This window comes from Thamnophis elegans, chromosome 3 (assembly GCF_009769535.1).
Source record: "Thamnophis elegans isolate rThaEle1 chromosome 3, rThaEle1.pri, whole genome shotgun sequence".
NCBI classification, from domain to species: Eukaryota; Metazoa; Chordata; class Lepidosauria; order Squamata; family Colubridae; genus Thamnophis; species Thamnophis elegans.
The window spans coordinates 83,232,574-83,251,928 of record NC_045543.1 but is presented as its reverse complement, the minus strand read 5'-3'; the positions used below and the strand labels follow the sequence as shown (position 1 = coordinate 83,251,928).

At 37.8% G+C, this 19,355-nt stretch overlaps 1 protein-coding gene and 1 long non-coding RNA gene across 5 annotated transcripts in view; one reads left to right on the top strand and one right to left on the bottom strand.

Moving 5' to 3' along the window:
- Nucleotides 1-19,355, bottom strand: part of LOC116505482 — a 52,676-nt gene that overhangs the window by 7,501 nt on the left and 25,820 nt on the right. For 3 of the 4 annotated variants that reach the window (XR_004254946.1, XR_004254948.1, XR_004254945.1), the window contains exons 2-3: nucleotides 12,431-12,566; nucleotides 874-1,196 (exon numbers count right to left, since the gene is read on the bottom strand). This is a non-coding gene — a long non-coding RNA (uncharacterized LOC116505482). Of the gene's footprint in view, nucleotides 1-873; nucleotides 1,197-7,468; nucleotides 7,505-12,430; nucleotides 12,567-19,355 lie in introns of all 4 variants that reach the window. The other variant, XR_004254947.1, reaches the window with a different exon arrangement.
- The window catches only part of KIF27 (kinesin family member 27), a 36,467-nt gene continuing 20,412 nt past the window's right edge, over nucleotides 3,301-19,355 (top strand). Inside the window, exons 1-7 of the mRNA XM_032212726.1 lie at nucleotides 3,301-3,829; nucleotides 4,576-4,776; nucleotides 6,325-7,295; nucleotides 12,525-12,668; nucleotides 13,009-13,209; nucleotides 14,780-14,961; nucleotides 19,222-19,355. Coding sequence (XP_032068617.1) covers nucleotides 3,532-3,829; nucleotides 4,576-4,776; nucleotides 6,325-7,295; nucleotides 12,525-12,668; nucleotides 13,009-13,209; nucleotides 14,780-14,961; nucleotides 19,222-19,355 — 2,131 coding nt within the window. The 5' untranslated portion in view covers nucleotides 3,301-3,531. The remainder of the gene's footprint in view (nucleotides 3,830-4,575; nucleotides 4,777-6,324; nucleotides 7,296-12,524; nucleotides 12,669-13,008; nucleotides 13,210-14,779; nucleotides 14,962-19,221) is intronic.

The following is a 19,355-nucleotide window of genomic DNA, read 5'->3' as shown; positions in this document are numbered from 1 at the left end:
TGTATGAAACTTTAAAAAAAATCTGGATTATATATAAAATCGAAAGATACCTTACAAATTAATATTATTGTAATCAAATTACCTACTTGTGTGAATATATCTAAACATGCATTTCAGTAAGGACCATTTAAGTTTACATTTGATGGTACCTTCTGAAGTTGTGTGCTGCTCATCAGGAATAATTTTGTTCAAAACATTGTAATGTCATTTAGCAACACTGATTCAAAGTTTATACACAATACTTTTTAAAAAAAATTCAGAAATTACAACTAAAGAATAAAATCAATAACAAAAACAATCAGTAATATTTCAATTATTAAAAGTATTTTTAAAATGCAAAGGCCAGGTTAACAAAAAGATTATTAACTGATTCTTTAAAGGAAAAAACAACTTGCTCCTAGTTTATTAAAATATAACATCTACCCTGTTTCCCCCAAAATAAGACCTCCTCAGATAATAAGCCCAATCGGGCTTTTGATCACATGTGCTGAAATAAGCCCTTCCCCAAAATATTGCAACACAGCAGCAGCCATGAGGTGACCACGCTTGCTGTCTCCTCACCTCAAAAATAATACCTCCCTGAAAATAAGGCCAAGTGCTTATTTTGGGGGTCAAAAGAAAATAAGATCCTGTCTTATTTTCGGGAAAACAAAGTAGTTGACTTGGTTGATACAAAAGACTAAGCAGTAATTGGATGAGAGACTACTAGAATATTTTTGGATTGTAAGATAAAATGGGAAATATATACAGGGTCTTGTACAATCGCCTGGAGTTGCATGTAATGAGTCTTATCTCATATATTAGTTTCACCTTTTAAGTTGCATTACTGAAATAAATGAACTTTTGCATGATATTCTAATTTTTGAGTTTCACCTGTATTTATGATGGTTGCAGCGTCAAGGCCCAACAGACTCTCCACTTCCTCAGGGTCTTGCAAAAAAAACAAAGTGGAACAACAACTGATGATCTCCTTTTACCAGTCCACAATAGAAAGTGTCCTCACTCATTGCATTACGGTGTGGTATGCCGGCTCGACAGCCATGGATAGAAAGACATTACAGAGGGTGGTGAGCACAGCACAAAACATTGTGTGCTGTCCCTTGATACAAGATGACATCGCTAGGGCTCGCTGCCTTAGAAGAGTAAGGAAAATTCTCAGGGACAACTCACACTCTGGTCAGCACTTCTTCATTCTCCTGCCATCGAAAAGGAGATATAGAAGCATAAGCAGCCAAACAAAGGTTAAAGTACAGTTTTTTATCTGTGGGTTGTCAGACTTCTGAATGGAAAATAAGTTTACAACAACATAGTACAATTGACTTGCGGGGCCGGCGCAACATGTAATAAGAGCCGAGGTGGCGCAGTGGTTAGGGTGCAGTACTGCAGGCCACTTCAGCTGACTGTTATCTGCAGTTCAGCGGTTCTAATCTCACCGGCTCAAGGTTGACTCAACCTTCCATCCTTCTGAGGTGGGTGAAATGAGGACCCAGACTGTGGGGGCGATATGCTGACTCTGTAAACCGCTTAGAGAGGGCTGAAAGCCCTATGAAGCAGTATATAAGTCTAACTGCTATTGCTATTGCTAAGTTCACATGGTGCAATAGAATTGTGTGTTTGTTAGAAGGATACACTGGGTTATGGATTTTCTGTCTTTCACTGTGAGTTATATTGGGTTGGGGAGTGCACAAAGGGAGAATCAGACAATCTCATTGCACACACATATTGAATTCTGACAATAAAGGTAAACTTTTGTGACCTTCTGATAAGCAAAGTCAATGGGGGAAGCCAGATTCACTTAACAGCCGTGTTACTAACTTAACAGCTGCAGTGATTTATTTAATAACTGTGGCAAGAAAGTCTTAAAATGGGGCAAAACTCAACTCTCTCACTTTTGGGCTCAATTGTGGTCATAAATCAAGGACCAGCAGTAAAATCATGGATTCTTCCAGCTGATACAGTATCATGTAAAGAAGATAAACCGTTCCTGAAGTTTGACTTTAGGGGGGATTTGTCCAAACAGCTTTCAATTGGGGAGAGGGGTGAGATGCCTGCACCCCCTGCATCAACAAGGAGAGTTGGGAATGATAACATCTGAGGATAACATGTGGAGGAGTTAGATGTTTCATTGCCATCTAGGATTCCCCCCCAACACACACACACACACCACTATGCTTGTAATCAAGTAGCAATGGAATCAAGTGAAGCACTTCAGTGTAAATTAAGTTCATTTTCGTGGTCCCTTTGCTTAAGACAGGGGTGTCCAACCTTGGCAACTATAAGACCTGTGGATTTCAAATCCAGCATGGGAATTCTGGGAGTTGAAGTCGACGAGTCTTAAAAGTTGCCAAGGCTAGACAACCCTGCCTTAAAAGCAAAAAAAGAAACAGGCGCATTACTCTCGCCCTCAGCTTTCGGGAACGCTTGCCAGACCGGGCGGATGGAAATGCCGGCATCAATGCGGCTGCGCCGATAGAGCGCGCTACGCTCGGCGACCTATCAGAGGAGGCGAGGGCGGCGCCGGCTGTCTCAGGAAAGACGCTGGTTCTGTCAGCGGCGGGAGAGTTTCGTAGTTGCCTAGTGAACCAATGTAAACAAAAGTCGGAAGCAGGGGGTGTGGGTTCCATATTTGTGCTACCGTTGTTGTTGGGGGGCAGCCTTGAAGTGGGAGTCTTAAGGGTCCGTCGCAAGCTCGGCAAGGCAGGTGCTGCCTGATAAGCTGGTCCCGCCGCGAGCAAGTCCGTTTGGATCTTCACCCGGAGGCTTAACGCTAATAGCACAAGCTAGGCGGATGCGCTCGGGAGGGAGGGAGCGACGGGGTGAGTTTGAACGTGTTGGAGGGATGGGGGGGAAGTTGAGTGAAAAAAACCAACGGTTTAAAAAATCCTCTCGTAGTAGCACACGCCTGTTATAATGTAGCGCATACTTGTATATAGCGGTTTTTAATGGTAAAAGTTTAAGAAAAAGGTACGCCTGCACAAAAGGAAAAAAAAACAGTACAAAATTGCATCACAGAAGGAGTTTCCACTGTTTTAGTGATGAGTTTTTAAGTAACAAAATACCTGGCTTTGAAAAGTCAGATTTTCACTTAAAATCTGAATACGTGAAATAGCAACTGAAAGCAGCACAGTGTAAATCATACATTGAGATTAAGAGTTATGGTCATCTATATCTCACCTATGTTAAGAGTAACCCTCATTCCAGATGGGGCCCATTGAGTTTTAAGCTATTTTGGACATCCAGGGTACTGCCACAGTTTAATTAATCATTCTTCTTGAACAAACAACATATATTATCCTTTCAGCAGTTACTATATACAAAGCTAATTCAGTAGTAAGCTTTGGTTGAGAAACAAAATGTTCCTCGATTTGGCATTTTTTTATTTCAAGGAAAGTAATCTCTCAAATATTTTTTTGCTTCCTATAGAATATCTTTCCTTGTCAAATGTAGAAGACGGAGAATAGTATGAAGAAAGAATTAAAGAAAAGTTGTGAATATTAAGATTAACAAATGCACATGCTCATATAAGCTGCAATGGAAGAAATTCCTGTAAAAGTGGCAGTACGAATAAGACCTTTACTCTCAAAAGAAATACTTCACAATCATCAAGTATGTGTGAGATTAATCTCAAATACTCAGCAAATTATCATCGGAAAGGACCGTGTCTTCACTTTTGACTTTGTTTTTGGCAAGCATTCAACCCAAGATGAAGTCTATACAACATGTATTAAGCCATTGGTAGCATCTTTGATAGAAGGTTATAATGCTACAGTTTTTGCCTATGGACAGACAGGCTCTGGAAAGACTTATACTATTGGAGGAGGTCACATTGGTATGTTCTGAAAAAGTTTGTTATTTAACTATATGATCAAAAAATGCACTGTAAAAGGAATAATAAGAGCAATCTTTTCACAAACTGAATATTTATTGATAATTGATGTTCCTAGCTCTTCATTTTAGAACAGGTTGGGACTAAAAGTTGGGTAATTCTAAATTTAAAATTATACTGGTGACATTTTCATTGTGAATAAAACTTTACACATGATGAGAACATTAATCAGCATCACACTGGAATTATGAAGTACTTCTACCACTCATTGTCAGGAACTGAAGAAGGGGAGAATCCTTCCAAATGAGAGCTATCCTCTCCTTCAATCCACCATACCAAAAATAAGCCATAATTAGTCGTTTTTTCCCTGTATTTTAATGTCTGATGGTATGACTGACTGATTTATATGACCCTGACCCTTATATATATATAATCTATATACATACATACATACATACATACATACATACATACATACATACATACATACATATCTATTTTAGAGTTACAACCCCCGGTATGCTCAAATATTTATCAGCACAAATACAACATACATACATACATACATACATACATACATACATACATATACATACATACACACACACACACACACACACACACACACACAGCATATTGAGCTAAAAGTCATTCAGATTCCTTTTACTTCATTTTCAGTGTTGCTATGATATTTCGGAGCCTGCATCTTTCAGCTCCATGTTTGGATTAAAATTATTTTCTCATTTTAGCATCAGTTGCAGAAGAAGAGAGGGGTATTATTCCACGGGCAATTCAAGAAATATTTCAGATTATTTCTGAAAACCATAATACTGATTTTGCAGTTAAAGTTTCGTACATAGAAGTCTATAAAGAAGAACTCCGAGATCTCTTGGAACTAGAGACATCTATGAAAGATTTGCATATTAGAGAAGATGAAAAGGGCAATACAGGTAGAAATATAAATTTCAACTAAGTTTTTGTTTTCTAATAATTTTGAAACATTTTTATAATGTATGCTCATATTTTCTATAGATGTACTGTACCTCTAAAATAATGTTAAGTTCATTTTATTAAATTTGAATTATTCAGAGGAAATTAACTTTAATTTTTATGCAAAGTAATTTGTACTTTAAATGTAATGCTTTAATTGCCTGTGTTTAATAATCACTGTCACTCATAACTAAAATAGCATCTTTCAACAAAGTTAATCTTTTTCCATTATTCTGCTTTAAAAAGATATAAAAAATCAGGAAAGTCCTTTAGAGAAGTGTTACTGTTTAGCTGAATATTTCTAGAATACCCATGTTTTCCCGAAAACAAGACAGGTCTTATTTTCTTTTGACCCCCGAAATAAGCACTTGGCCTTATTTTTGGGGAAGTCTTATTATTTTTGAGGTGCAGGAGGTGGTGAGCATGGTCACCTCATGGCTGCTGCTGGGTTGCAATATTTTCAGGGATGGATTTTTTTGGGGTAGGGCTTATTTTAGCGCATGTGCTCAAAAGCCCGATTGGGCTTATTATCCAGGGAGGGCTTATTTTCAGGGAAACATGGCAACAACGCATACATGTCTATGCAGATTTTCAGTCATCCAGGTCATGGTTATCCCAAAGGTGCTTTTTCAAGAGGCAATGGGACGTTCTGGTTTTTCTTTGAAGACATTTTGCTTCTTATCCAAGAAGCTTCTTGAGCTCTGACTGGATGGTGGGGAATGGAATGATTTATACTCCTTGCAGACAGCTGGTCATTTGCATTTTTTTAATGGGTTGTTAAGATTATCTGGAGATTTATCTGTGTCATCAGGGTCACCTGAGTGGTGCAAATTGGTTGGAGCCTTCTTAGAACTGTTGAATGCCTTCCAAGAAGGTTCCACACCAATTTACACCACTCAGGTGACCCTAATGACACAGATAAACCTCCAGGTGACCTTAACAACCCACTAAAAGAATGCAAATGACCAGCTGTTTGCAAGGAATACAAATCTCTCCATTCCTCACCATCCAGTCAGAGCTCAAGAAGCTTCTTGGATGAGAACCGAAACGTCTTCAAAGAAAAAAAACAAAATCCAGTTGCCTCTTGAAAACAGCACCTTTGGGACAACAATGCATATCTTTTCTTCAAATGCCCATTGTTATGCTATGGATATTTTTTTCTCCATTTAAAGCTTTTTTCCATTTGTTATTTCACTTAGAGGCACAGTGGATCATCATAAAATATTAAATTTTTATACAGCTAACTACATATACCAGCACATCCAAGAATTTCCCCTACTTTACTTTCGGTTGACTCTGCAACCAATGCAGAGTATGTAAGAGGCAAAGCATCTTTGTGGTATCACAACATACATTTTGATGAAAGCTTCATTTGCTGCTTATTTTATAATATTTTATTTTATATGAATTATTTCTTGCTTGAAAAATAACTGGCTTGCCTATATATTTGTTAAAAACTTAATCTAATTTTTCTGAAAATGTTATATTTATAACCTTTATTGTTTTAGTAATCGTTGGTGCCAAAGATTGCCAAGTAGAAAGTACAGAAGAAGTGATGAGCCTATTGGAAACAGGGAATGCTGCTAGACATACAGGGACAACCCAAATGAATGAGCATTCCAGCCGATCCCATGCTGTTTTTACCATCAGTGTCTGTCAACAACAGCAGCCTTTGCAGAAGGACAAAGAGGGTGCACAAAATTCACCCAAAAATTCAGGACAGCAGATCGCTTCTAAATTCCACTTTGTAGATCTTGCCGGATCAGAAAGAGTTACAAAAACTGGCAATACTGGTGAAAGATTCAAAGAATCTATTCAGATCAACAGTGGTTTATTAGCTTTGGGAAATGTGATAAGTGCACTTGGAGACCCAAAAAGAAAAAATGTACACATTCCATATAGGGATGCTAAAATCACACGTATCCTTAAAGACTCTTTAGGAGGCAATGCAAAGACTGTCATGATAACATGTATTAGTCCATCTTCTTCTGATTTTGATGAATCATTAAATTCCATCAAGTATGCTAACAGAGCAAAAAATATTAGGAACAAACCTATTGTCAACTATAACCCAGACTGGGATCGTATAGATGAAATGGAGCTTGCCATCAAGTTGCTTCGGGAAGCCTTGCAAAACCAACAAACTAATGGACAGTCTTCTGGTAGCCAAGGGTCACAGGATTTATGCCAAGACAAAAACAGAATTCGTTGTCTTGAACAGCAGCTTGCTCAGTTTCAAATTGAAAGTTTTAATTTGAGAAATTGCATTGAAGAAGCTTATTTATTTCTTGTTGATTTAAAAAACATTGCCAACCTATCAAAAAATCAACTTGAAAAACTGCAAGAATGGATCCACGTAGCTCAGGAACTTAGGAGAGAGGCATCTATTCCCCAGGTAAACAGTGGAACAGTAGCCGACCAAGAAGGACCATATCATATTACGATTCTTCAGCTTAAAAGAGAGCTGAAGAAATATCAGGTACTTACTGTAAATTTAATATAAGGGTATTATAAATTATAAATATAATTATAAATATAAGGGTATTATAAGTTATAAATAAGGGTATTATAAATTAAGATAAATTTAATAAAAGATTGCATACAGAAGCGTTGTCTGCACATTAAGGCAAAGTTTTGTTCAAATGAATTTACCTTCACTCCCATTCCAGCATATCAGCTTGATCAGTGCTATGGGATAATTTGAGAGGCATGTTAAAAAAACAAGCAGGAGAACAATACCTCAATTTAGTACAATTTAATATTAAAGATGGATTCTTTATTTGGAAATGGTTCAATATGCAATCATTAATACAGCATAAGAAATCTTCCCTCAGGAAATTATGGATTTTTTTCAAAGGTCAGAGTTTTGGCAAGTCATCCTTAGCTTAAGAAGTCTTTCAGCTTATCTTTTGGAACTTGTCTAGCTACTTTTTCTAACATAGATCTTTTATTATTTTTTTATTATTTTTAAAGCTAATAAACAGTGAAGCATTCTTTTAAAACTTTGGTGGTTCTATTATCTATCTCTTGGCTAATATTTCATTTTCATTTCAGTATGAACTGTTTCTATACAGTTCCTTAGTTTGCAAATCTTTTTGTCTCTTTCTCCCTGATCTAAAATGCTTACATTACAAGAATGTAGCTGTTAACAGAAATGATCACTGGATATTGTCATTATAAAACTGATGAAAATCAATAATAGCACCAAGAATTACAAGTTATTCATCAGTCTTCCCCAACACACCTGGGAAACACCAGACCGGGGAGGCTGCAATATAGTATATAAAAATTACAAATCACATTATTTCTGGAAAATGTTATAACATTACTTCTGTTAGGGATCTTTTACAAATTATATGCATATTGGCTGAATCATAAAGATGGTAAATCCAACATCCAGGGGCCTGATTTTTTTTTCCATATGTGAACTGTAAACAAATAATTTTCTTTGGTTATTAAACATAGCTCTTATATTTCCATTACCTGCCTATGAGAGCTAGTTTAATGGAAGTAATGTTCTGCGCTTTATTTAAATTATTGAGTAGGCCTAGTGGGACGTAAGCTTGAAATAGTTATGAATGAATCTTAAATTAGCAGAAGAAAATGTTATACAATAGGCTTTTTCCCTTAGATTTCTGAAATATGCATAATCGGGGAAACCACTGAACACTATGAATTTTGTTTTAAAAGTTTCTTGCAAAAGTAAGGAATTTCATCAAATCTAGAATGTTGTATTTCTTATGCAAAGCTCTAGATTTTACAAGTTCAGTACGTTTGCCTTCCATTTTCATCAAACCAAATTTAATACACCCTTATATGAAATTGTTACCTGCAGACATGTTTAGTTTAGTTTTAGTTTTCCCTTTATTTGTATGCCGCCCTTTTCCCTGGGGGGACTCAGGGCGGCTCACAGTTCAAAAAGGGGGGGGGGAGACAAACAATATTCCAAAAGGAGACAATACAACATATTAAAAAGAGAGCACAACAGTCACACAATTCGGGTGGGGTTAGAGTCTTAACTCCAGGCCAGCCGGGACAGCCAGATCTTTAAAGTGGCGCGGAAGGATTGGAGGGTGGTGAGGGTCCGAATCTCCACGGGGAGTTCGTTCCAGAGGGTCGGAGCAGCCACCGAGAAGGCTCTCCTCCGGGTAGTTGCCAGTCTGCACTGGCTGGAAGATGGAATTCGGAGGAGGCCTAATCGATGCGATCGGGTTATCCTAAACAGGGCGGCTGGGCGCGACTCAGCAGACGCAACCAGAGAGGCAATGTATGTTCTCTTAGCCGTCCTAATTGCTCGAATGTACTCTCTGGTGCAGGTTGTTAAATGTGCTCGGTTCGGTTCGGATTTACTGGATCTCCATAAGTGCTCTAGGCGTCTCCTTTGGCGCTTCCTCTCCCGGAGTTCCTCAGTAAACCAAGGAGCCCTCCGGGATCCACTGCCTCGGAGCGGCCGTAGAGGCGCAATCCAGTTAAGAGACTTCGTCGCTGCCAAGTTCCAGGCAGCAACCAGAGTCTCTGCCGGACTGCGGGCGAGGGTATCAGGAATAACCCCAAGTTCCGTCTGGAACCCCAAAGGGTCCATAAGTCGCCTGGGGCGGAACCACCTGGTCAGCTCCTCCTCCCTACAGTGGGGGTTTGGTCTCCGAAAGTCAAGCCTCAATAGGTAGTGGTCTATACTTATAGATAACAGGAAATGTATATCTTGATCACTAGAAATTGCTTCTAATAAGTAAAATGTGTTAAAGCTGCTTTGTCTTTTTTTCCTTTTTAGTACAAATTTGAATATGAGAAAACTGCATGTGTAGCTTTTATTTATTTATAAAATTTATATTGCCGCCTACTTGCACATGGCAACTCAAGGCAGTTTAAAAGGACATAAAAACACCATATAAAAGAAATAAAAATAAAAAAATAAAAAAAATAAAATAACTCCCCACCCCAGTGACAACATGTATTCATGCTACCCATTTAATGGGCTCCATCCCCTGGCCCACTGGCAGGACCACGTCTTCAGGGCCTTCCAAAAGAGTGTTAAAGTGGGGGCCAGTCTAATGTCTGGGGGGGGGGGGATGATGTTCCAGGGAGAAGGCTGTTCTTCTGGGTCTCGGCACATGTATCTCCTTAGGGGCTGGTACTTGCAGTATTCCTTACCTCCCTGCTCTAGTGGGTAAGTGTAACTGGCAAGAGACAGTCCCTCAGATAACCTGTTTAAAGCAATGAAGGGCTTTAAAGGTGACAACTAGCACCTTGAAGTGCACCCAGAAGCAATTTGCAACCAGTGCAGTTCCCGCAGGAGAGGTGATACATGTGCACATCGAGGTCTGCACAAAACCATGTGGGCTGCTGCATTTTGCACCAACTGGATCTTCCAGATGCATTTCAGGGGCTGCCCCATGTAGAGCACGTTGCAATAGTCAAGACGGAAGGTGATTAAAGCATGAGTGACTGTGAATAAGAATTGTTCATCCAGGATAGGGCATAACTGGTACACAATCGGCAGTTGTGCAAAGGCCCTCCTGGCCACCTACTCTTCAAGCAGGATTCATGAGTCCAGGAGAAACACCCACACCCGATTACGCACAGGGTCTGTTTGGGGCAGTGCCACCCCATCCAAGACTATCTTTAGAATGGGATGTGTAATAACCAGATAGCTGGTGAATCAGATTCTAGTTTGCACAGAACAACATGAACATACTTGGGTTTTACTGGTTGTACTTGTGGCTTGCTGGCCAAAATATGCTAAGGCTGATTGGTACTGTCGTTATCATTAGCATATAATGCTACATCTAGCAAGAGTATGACTAAAGATGGTAATACTGGCATGGCGAGCTCTCAGACATACACTATATTGCCAAAAGTATTCGCTCACAACTGAGTCTGATTATGTGGATGGGTGAACGAATACTTTTGGCAATATAGTGTATATTTCATCAGGAACCCATACATTCAACCAAAACTCTAGTGATGTTAATAAAGATAATGGATTCCCTGGAATGGTAGGGTTTAAATATTCATATGTTACATTCTACGTTTTATCTGGCTCCTGGGAACTCTGTAACAGTGTAACAATCTTACTTTAATGTGATTCGCAACCTGCCTGATTACCTGTCTTTTTCAGAGTTAAAAACAGCCTGAAAACCAACCCCCCATTTTCTGGTTGAAACATCTGTTTCCTACCTGACATGTACAGTTAATTCTAGGCTTGTATCCATTTGTTTAGTGATCACTTAGTTATGGTCATCATGAAAAAATAGATGTCCTCCAGGTTTGTGTCCTCTTAACAGTCATAGAAATCCCAGTTCGTGGGTACATTGAATTGAATTGAATAAGTTTATTTATAGGCCGCCCTTTTCCCTGAGGGGACTCAGGGCGGCTAACAACATAGGGAGGGGGATACAGACAATAACATATAACATAACACATAATTAAAAAGTAAACAACATTCATCCAACATTCGGGTGGGGGCGGATCAGATCTTTACCCCCAGGCCTGGCGGGAGAGCCAGTTCTTGAGGGCTGCGCGGAAGGTCTGAAGGGTGGTGAGGGTACGAATCTCCACGGGGAGATCGTTCCAGAGGGTCGGAGCTGCCACTGAAAAGGCTCTCCTCCGCGTAGTAGCCAGCCGGCACTACATAACTTGCAGTTACTCACAATGAGCTGCAGTTATATGTTCACCATTTTTTACCTTCCCTGCTGGCTTCACAAGCCTAGTCAATGGGGAGGTTGGCAGAGAAGGTCCCAAGTCGATCTTTCTTTTGTCCAATCAGCATTCATTCCTGCTTGTATGTGACCTGCACCAGACCATCCTAATCTTAGCCCAGCTCGCATACAGCCTACACCAGCCCTTCTCTTGTTTCTCCTATGGCATCCCCAAACTCTTTATTTGAGACACCCCACCCCCCTGCATCTTGGAGTTAATGACAACAAACAGGAATGCCAGTTATATTTGTCATAATAACTCTATTGATATAACTAGATTTAATAAATTAGATTTAGTTGTAGTATGTCTTACTAGCCAAGTGGATTGTAATTACGGAAAGTAATTAAATTCGTTAAAAAGTTAATTGTTCCTTAGGTTATTTATTTACTTTTTTCCATTTTTCCTTCTATTTGCCAGTTTCCAGATGGCAGATGTATTGTTCAGTACCAAGCACTGTAGTGACACAAGAAAATAGATTTTAATTCTCCTCATTTCTGCTGCTACAAGGAAATATGTTTAGGAAGATTATTATAGAATGATGAAAAAGAACATTTCCTTTAGTAACTCTCTGAACAACTGTTATTAATACTATACCATTCACAATTGGAATTCAATTTCCTTTCCAGTCATGGTAATTCTCTTTTTAGCTATCCCATCTCAAATCGTACATGAAATATAAGACATGTTTTTTAAAGTATTATTATTTGCAGGAATTGAGGAAACAACAGGGTGCTATTAATACACATCATTTTCCCTAGAAGATCAAAATGTGGCAAAGGCTTTTTTACTAAGTACTTTGTTGGTTTAAATTAAAGGCACTTGATTGTTTGAGACAATATGTATTCATAATTTTTGCATACTATACTTGGGTTATATACAATAAAATATATATAGTTAATGCAATACAGTACTTACAGCATAACTGCTATATTTGCAGCAAATATCACAATGCATTTCTATTTGTGGACTTCCATTTCATATGTTCAGTCATTCTCTCTTTATTACCTAGCAGTCTCTTGCAACAGATGCTGAAGTCTTCAGTGAAAAAGAACTGGAAATAAAAATATTGCAAGATCAGATACAAAAGCTGATACAAGAAAATCATGAATATCTGGAATCACTAAAGGAGGCACATGATACAAATAGGTTACAGGTAATTTAAGTTTTCTGCAAGTTATTTAGGCTATATATATATATATATATATATATATATATATATATATATATATATATATATATACACATACATACATACATACATACATACATACACACACACACAATTATATCAATCATAGATAACAATAATAATAATAACCAAAATATTACAACCATAAATAGTTTGAAAAGATTATAATTAGGGTTATCAAGATTTATTCCCATGTAAGTCCATATAAGAATGCAATTTTAAATTTAAGTTGAATCCAAATTTCAGTGGCTTTAATTTCTGCAATTCTGTAGTTTAATAAATGCTTTTTTTTTTTCATTTCAAGAATGAAAAAATGGTAGAGCAGCGACTTATAATTAACCAGCTAAATGACAAATTGGAGAAAATGGCAAAAGCATCTGCCTCTGATGGTGCTTCTGGAGATGGACCAGCTGCGGTAATATCAGCTAAAAGGCCCTATAGTGTTCCATTAACTAAAAGTTTGATGCAGATGAATAACATACCATTAAGATTGGATTCTCGAAAGGTATATATGGAAAATATATATATATAATTAACTTTATTATTTTCAAATTATTAATCAAAGTTGAAGGGAACTATGGTAACATGAACATCTGTAGGTTGATCAATTGAGGAAAGAAACTGTAATGAATAATTTCTCCCATCCCATTTAAAGATGGTAAATATAATGCATTTATTTCCTCCATTTCTTCCATTTCTATCTGGTGGTTTTGATATTCCCCATTTTCCACTAGAGCTGGGTTCTTTGTTCTGTTCTGTTCCAATATTTTAAAAGGTTGCCCATTCCTGATATGCCTGCATTGGACAGCTGTGGAACATAGCAGAGTTAGCATTGGGAACTGGCCTGAATAATCTCTGAATGTCAGAAAAAAAGAATATCGTCATTTGGATATTATAAAATAAAGACCTTTAGAAGAGGCCGATATGAGGTATACACTCAATCCCAGAGATCTCTTGGCAGGTTTTGATACCATTAATTGGGGTATCCTTCTGAACTGAGTAGAGGATGCTGTGCTATGTTTTTTCCCCCTATGCAAATAATTCTAGTTGGTATTGGAAGAAAGGCGCTGCAGCCTATGGCTACTCACTTGTAGATGCTATAGGGTTCTATATTTTCACCCCTTCTGTTTAACATCCATAAGTGACTGAGCGAGGTCATTTGTCGGTGCTTGATGTTTTCCAATTGTACATTTCAATCCTTGGTGTCTAAATGAGGCTGTCAGAGACTGAAGGCTGAGAATCTGGATGGAGAGGAATACATTTACTCTCAATCACATCAAGACTGAGGGGCTGTGGGTATTTAGGGCCCCAAATCCTGGAAATTTTCCATGTTGAGTCCTGGATGGATGAACACTTATAGCTGGTCCGAATGCACTGAGGTGGGTAGTAATGGACATTTTTGTCATTCGTACATAACACTAATGCTCCATGAGCTCAACAGGTTGCCATTTGGCTTCTAGGTGCAATTCAAGATGCTAGTTTCCACCTATAAAACCCTTCATGGCATAGGGCCTGGCTATCTGACTACGATAGCATATGTCTATCCTATACAATTGGACAATGCGGACACCTTACAGGTTCCAGTTGTCAAATAATTTCATCAAACAGGCCTTGGACTTTTGACCTTCTCTATTATGACTGCTCTATGTAATAGCAGATCCCTCGGAATTGCATATCCCACCCCCACTTCATTTAAAAAGTCTGTGAAACATTGCTTTCCCCCAGACCTGGATTAGATAGTTGGTAATTATCTTATGGATTTTTATTTAAGTTAGTTGGAAAGTTTTCTCTTCGGGATGTACATTGCTTTTTGTTTTATTGTTCTTACTAATTTTAATGTTGTACAGTCTTTATGGAGGTGGGCAAATTTCTATTTTGACAAATAAATAAAAATAGCAACTAATATAGTTCCGATTATCAGGACAAGCAAAGATGTAAACACAATAACTCATCCTAACCTTCTCCCCCAAAATGGGAATTTGAGTCATATAAAGTTACTTTGCCCTACAATATACACTGAGTAATTTTTAAACAGAACCTGTTTTAAAAATTTATTTTTAAAACTTATTTAAAAGGTACACACAAGCCCTCCGATGTATTCCTTAAGTAAAGTTATAGCTGGATTTCAGACCCGTAATCAGATCATGATGGATCACATAGAAGAGCAAGATGAAGTCCTTCATTATTGCTTTTCTGATCACAGTGATGATGATGATGATGAAAACAATGCCAAGAGTGGAAGAAGATTCAGATTTAGGTATGTTTTTAATCAGATATGACCAATATATAGCTTGTGATATTAACATGTATATCTGTTAGCTCATGCTGTGAAAATATATTTAAATGTGAAAGAATAATTTTATAGCAGGCAGGAAGAAGCTGAACCAACAGTCAACAATGTGTTGTGTAACTTCTGGTGGGGGACCTTCAAAGCGTCCTCTTCTGCTGATCTGAGTAAGAGGAAGTTAATGGAGATGGTTCTACCACAAAACCGCGGATGACAAAATCGCGGTCGACGAAATCGCGTATGTGACGTCATCACAGCGCGACGGAAAAGATCGAAAAATGTAAAAATAAAGCAAAAACCTTACCCTAACCCCCCCAAACCTAACCCTAAACCTAACCCTAACCCTTAACCTAACCCTAAACCTAACCCTTAACCTAACGAAAAACCTAACGCTAACCCTTAACCCAACGCTAAACGTAACGCTAACGCTCTAAACCTAACCCTAACCCTTAACCTAACCCTAACCCTTAACCTAACGCTTACCTTTATGTGAATCGGCTTGCTGTAATTTAATTTTTATTTCAATTTTTCGATCTTTTTCGTCGCGTTGTGATGACGTCACATACGCGATTTCGTCGACCGCGCTTTTGTGGAACGCGGTTTCGACGGGTCACGAATGGAGATGGTCCCTTAGTTTGTCAAGTTCTAAGCTAGTTATAGTTTAAAGATAAACTCTAGCATTTTAAATTTTGCTTTATAGGCAACTAGCAACCACTGCCGATCGTTCAGTACAAGTTCTTTATTATTTCTGTCCCCTGTATCATTTAGTAACCTAGATATGACATTATACCCCAATAACTGCAATTTCTGGATATTTACAAAGGTAACCCACCTAAACTACATTGCAGTTCAGTTCCAGAATAGCTAATAGAAAGTTGTATTTCTGTAGGATGCGATAGTACTTATAAAACTGTTTTTGAATTCATCAATAAACAAGATAATAGGAGTTGACCAGAAGTTCTCCAGCTGGACAAACGTGGGGGATGTGAGCTTTGAAGAATCTCACATGAACCCTGTCTGACAAACCAATTCCGAGATCCGTTTTTGGATCAGAACCTCCTGGGTGTGTGTGTGAAGAAGGGCCATTGTCTCACCAGACTCAGAGGGCGTGCAACAGGTCCCTTATAGGTCAGAGATTTGCCCTCTGAATCGGAGTCGGAGTGGCAGCATGGCAGCATTGCTGCACAGGAAGCTGGCTTCAGGCCAAAGCAGCTGAGCAGGAATGTGCAGAGGTGAGATGAAAGCCTGGTAAGAAGATCTATTAACCCAGAGTTATAAATCAGAATTTGGAAAAGGCAAAGAACCTTGAGAGCATAAATAATATTGATGGACAGATTGGGATTTGGGCAAAAAGAAAGAAAGGAGGAGGAAAATGGAGAGTTGAATCACAAGCCCAAAAGAGAACCATTTGCTTGACACAATTTGGACAGAAAGGAGAAAGTAGAGAAGTGACAAACCCACTCAAACACAAGTTCTAGATTTTGTTTTGGACTTGAAAAGATTGTGTTTCTAAAGGAATCTAGGAGTGTGAAGATTTACTTCATCCGAATTTCTTCTAACTAACATATTTTAAGCAACTTTAATTAATGAGAGGTGGAATGCAACAAGGGAGAAAGATCAAGAAAAAGCACTATTTTCTCACTGACAACTGATAGCCTAATCTTGCCTGTGCGGGAAGTTCTAATTAATGAACTGCCATAAATCAGAACTTGGAAAAGCAGGAGGCGAAGAGAAGGCAAAGAGAAACATACCCGACTTTGGCTGTATGCAAATTTGTTCCAATTAATAATATTTTGAGCAACTATAACTAACGAGAGGTGGAAAGATAACGAGAGGTGGCAAGGGAAAAAAAATAAGAACAAGAACTGGGAAATACAAAGTTTTTTTCTGCAAAAAATCAAGAAGGCTCCAGCTTCTCTTCCATTTTCACATTAGTTGAATTAGATAAATTTAAGGTGGACCAGAACTTTGAAATAAGATCTGTATAACTAACTGCAATTTTGGAACTGAACATTAAGGAAGAACAAAAGATCAAAATGGCTTCCTTCGCTCTTCTCCACAGCAGTTGAATTAGATAAATTTAAGGTGGACCAGAACTCTGAAATAAGATCTGTATAATTAACTGTAACTTTGGAACTGGACATTATGGAAAGGTGGGAATTTGAAGAACTATGTGAAATTATAAAAAATATGCATAAATCATTAAACTCATTAAAATCAAGCCTAAATAGAATTCTGAACTCAGAGAAGCAGGTATTTAAAAAATAAGGGAAGGAAGAAGGAGGGGGGAGATAATGAAGGGGTAGAAACGATGGGAAATGAAAAGCAGACAAAAAACTCCATTGGGTCTGACAATGGTATGGGGAAAATTTAAAAGGAGGGATGTGTCCCAACAAAAGGAAATAAAAAGCAAACAAAAGATGTTTCGAACGTTGATAGTGGCATAAGGAAAATTGAAGAAAAAATTGAAGAAGGAAGTTACACCCCAACAAAGGGAAATATAAAAGAGCTCTGATGGTGGCTTGGGGAAAATTGAAGAGGGTGAACGTGTCAAAACAAAGAAAAGGGAGAAGGCAGGAATAGAGAAGTGGGACAAAAGACTTACTAGGAAAAAAAATCAGACAACTAGAAATTGCTATATGGGAAAATATAAAGCTAAAGTGAAGAGGTTTATTCCTAAATATGACAATAAAATTGAGTTGCTAACTAATTGAATATGATAATGGAAAGATAATTAAATAAAGGTTAAAATATATGGAATATGGACAAATATGAAACTGATATGGGGAGATTGTAAAGCAGAGGTTTGTGATTCACTTTTATACATGATAATTAAACTAAGTTGCTAATTGATTGAATATGACAATAGAAGGACAATTAAGCATGGGTTAAAATATACGAAACATGAACATATATAGAACTTCTAAGATAATGAAAAAAGTGAGATGTGTACTGCTTGTTTTTCTATCTAGTAGATTAAGGGAATTGTAATGAACATTGAACAGTAAGGATTGCCATTTATAGACAATTAAGAGTAACCTAAACCAAGATATGGAAAAATGGAGAGGGAACATGAAATATACTTACAGTGGAAAACTATTGAGATTTAAAGACAGAATCACAAAGTGGGGGGCGTGTAAGGATGCATAATTATATAAATATAATGATGAGAATAGCTGGGAATTGTAACCAGGTCTACATCTCAGCCCAAATTAGGCTGGGGGGGGGGAGATTTAAAAGCACAATAACTATATATGTATACTCCCCCCCCTCTTTTTTTAAAAAAGGAGGAGGAAGATAGTGTATATGTTAAAATTAAATATGTATATTGATAAGGAATTATAAATACCATAAACATAAAATGGAGGTCTCTCAGAAGCTGAAATACACCAAGTAAATGAGGTGAAGTAGAGAAGAGAGGTAAAGGAAGAAGAGAGGGATAGGAGAGAGGGCGGGGGGGAAGAGAAGAGAAAGGAGTGGAAAGGGGAGAGAGGAGAAGAAGGGGAAGTAGAGAAGGGAAGGGTGACAGAGGGAAGAAAGGAGGTAGAGAGGGGGAGGAGAGAGGGAGAAGAAAGTGGTGGATAAGGTACAAATATAGTGTATGGAGAACAGAAGAGCCAATAATTGTTTTTGGGAGTTGATGGTAAGACGAATTGATGTAAACATTTAATAATACAATACAATGTTGGCTATGTAATAGTATACATGTGGTTATATGTTATGAAAATGAAAAAATAAAAAACTTTATACACAAAAAAATAAATAAATAAACAAGATAACAAATGTGCCAAAAGAAAATAATCACATTTTTATTTAGTAGCAATATACATAGCAATGTTTTGTTCATAAAACATTCTTTCACTGTAAAAATGCTTACAATTACAGGTTATCCTCGACTTATGACCATAAGTGAGCCCCAAATTTCTGTTACTAAGCGAGACAGTTAAGTGAGTTCTGCCCCATTTTACGAACTTTCTCATCACAGTTGTTAAGTGAATCTGGCTTTCCCATTGACTTTGTCAGTTGCCAATCATCTAAATTTTGATCTCAACATTCATGGGGATGTTACAATGGTCATAAGTGTGAAAAATAGTCATAAGTAACATTTTTAGTGCTGTTGTAACTTCGAAGGGTCACTAAAGAAATGGTTGCAAGTCAAGGACTATCTGTAATACAGTTGTCATCTCAAGCTGTATTTTTCTTTAAATGCCTGCTTCAATTTTTACTTAGACAGTCCTTAAACCGTACATGGACACAGAAGCCGGCTTCTTCTAGCTATATAACTAAAGGAAAAGAGGTACAGCAAAATGCCATTTCAGAAATCGGAAATCTTTCATCAACAGAAGCTGTTACAGATAAAGAAG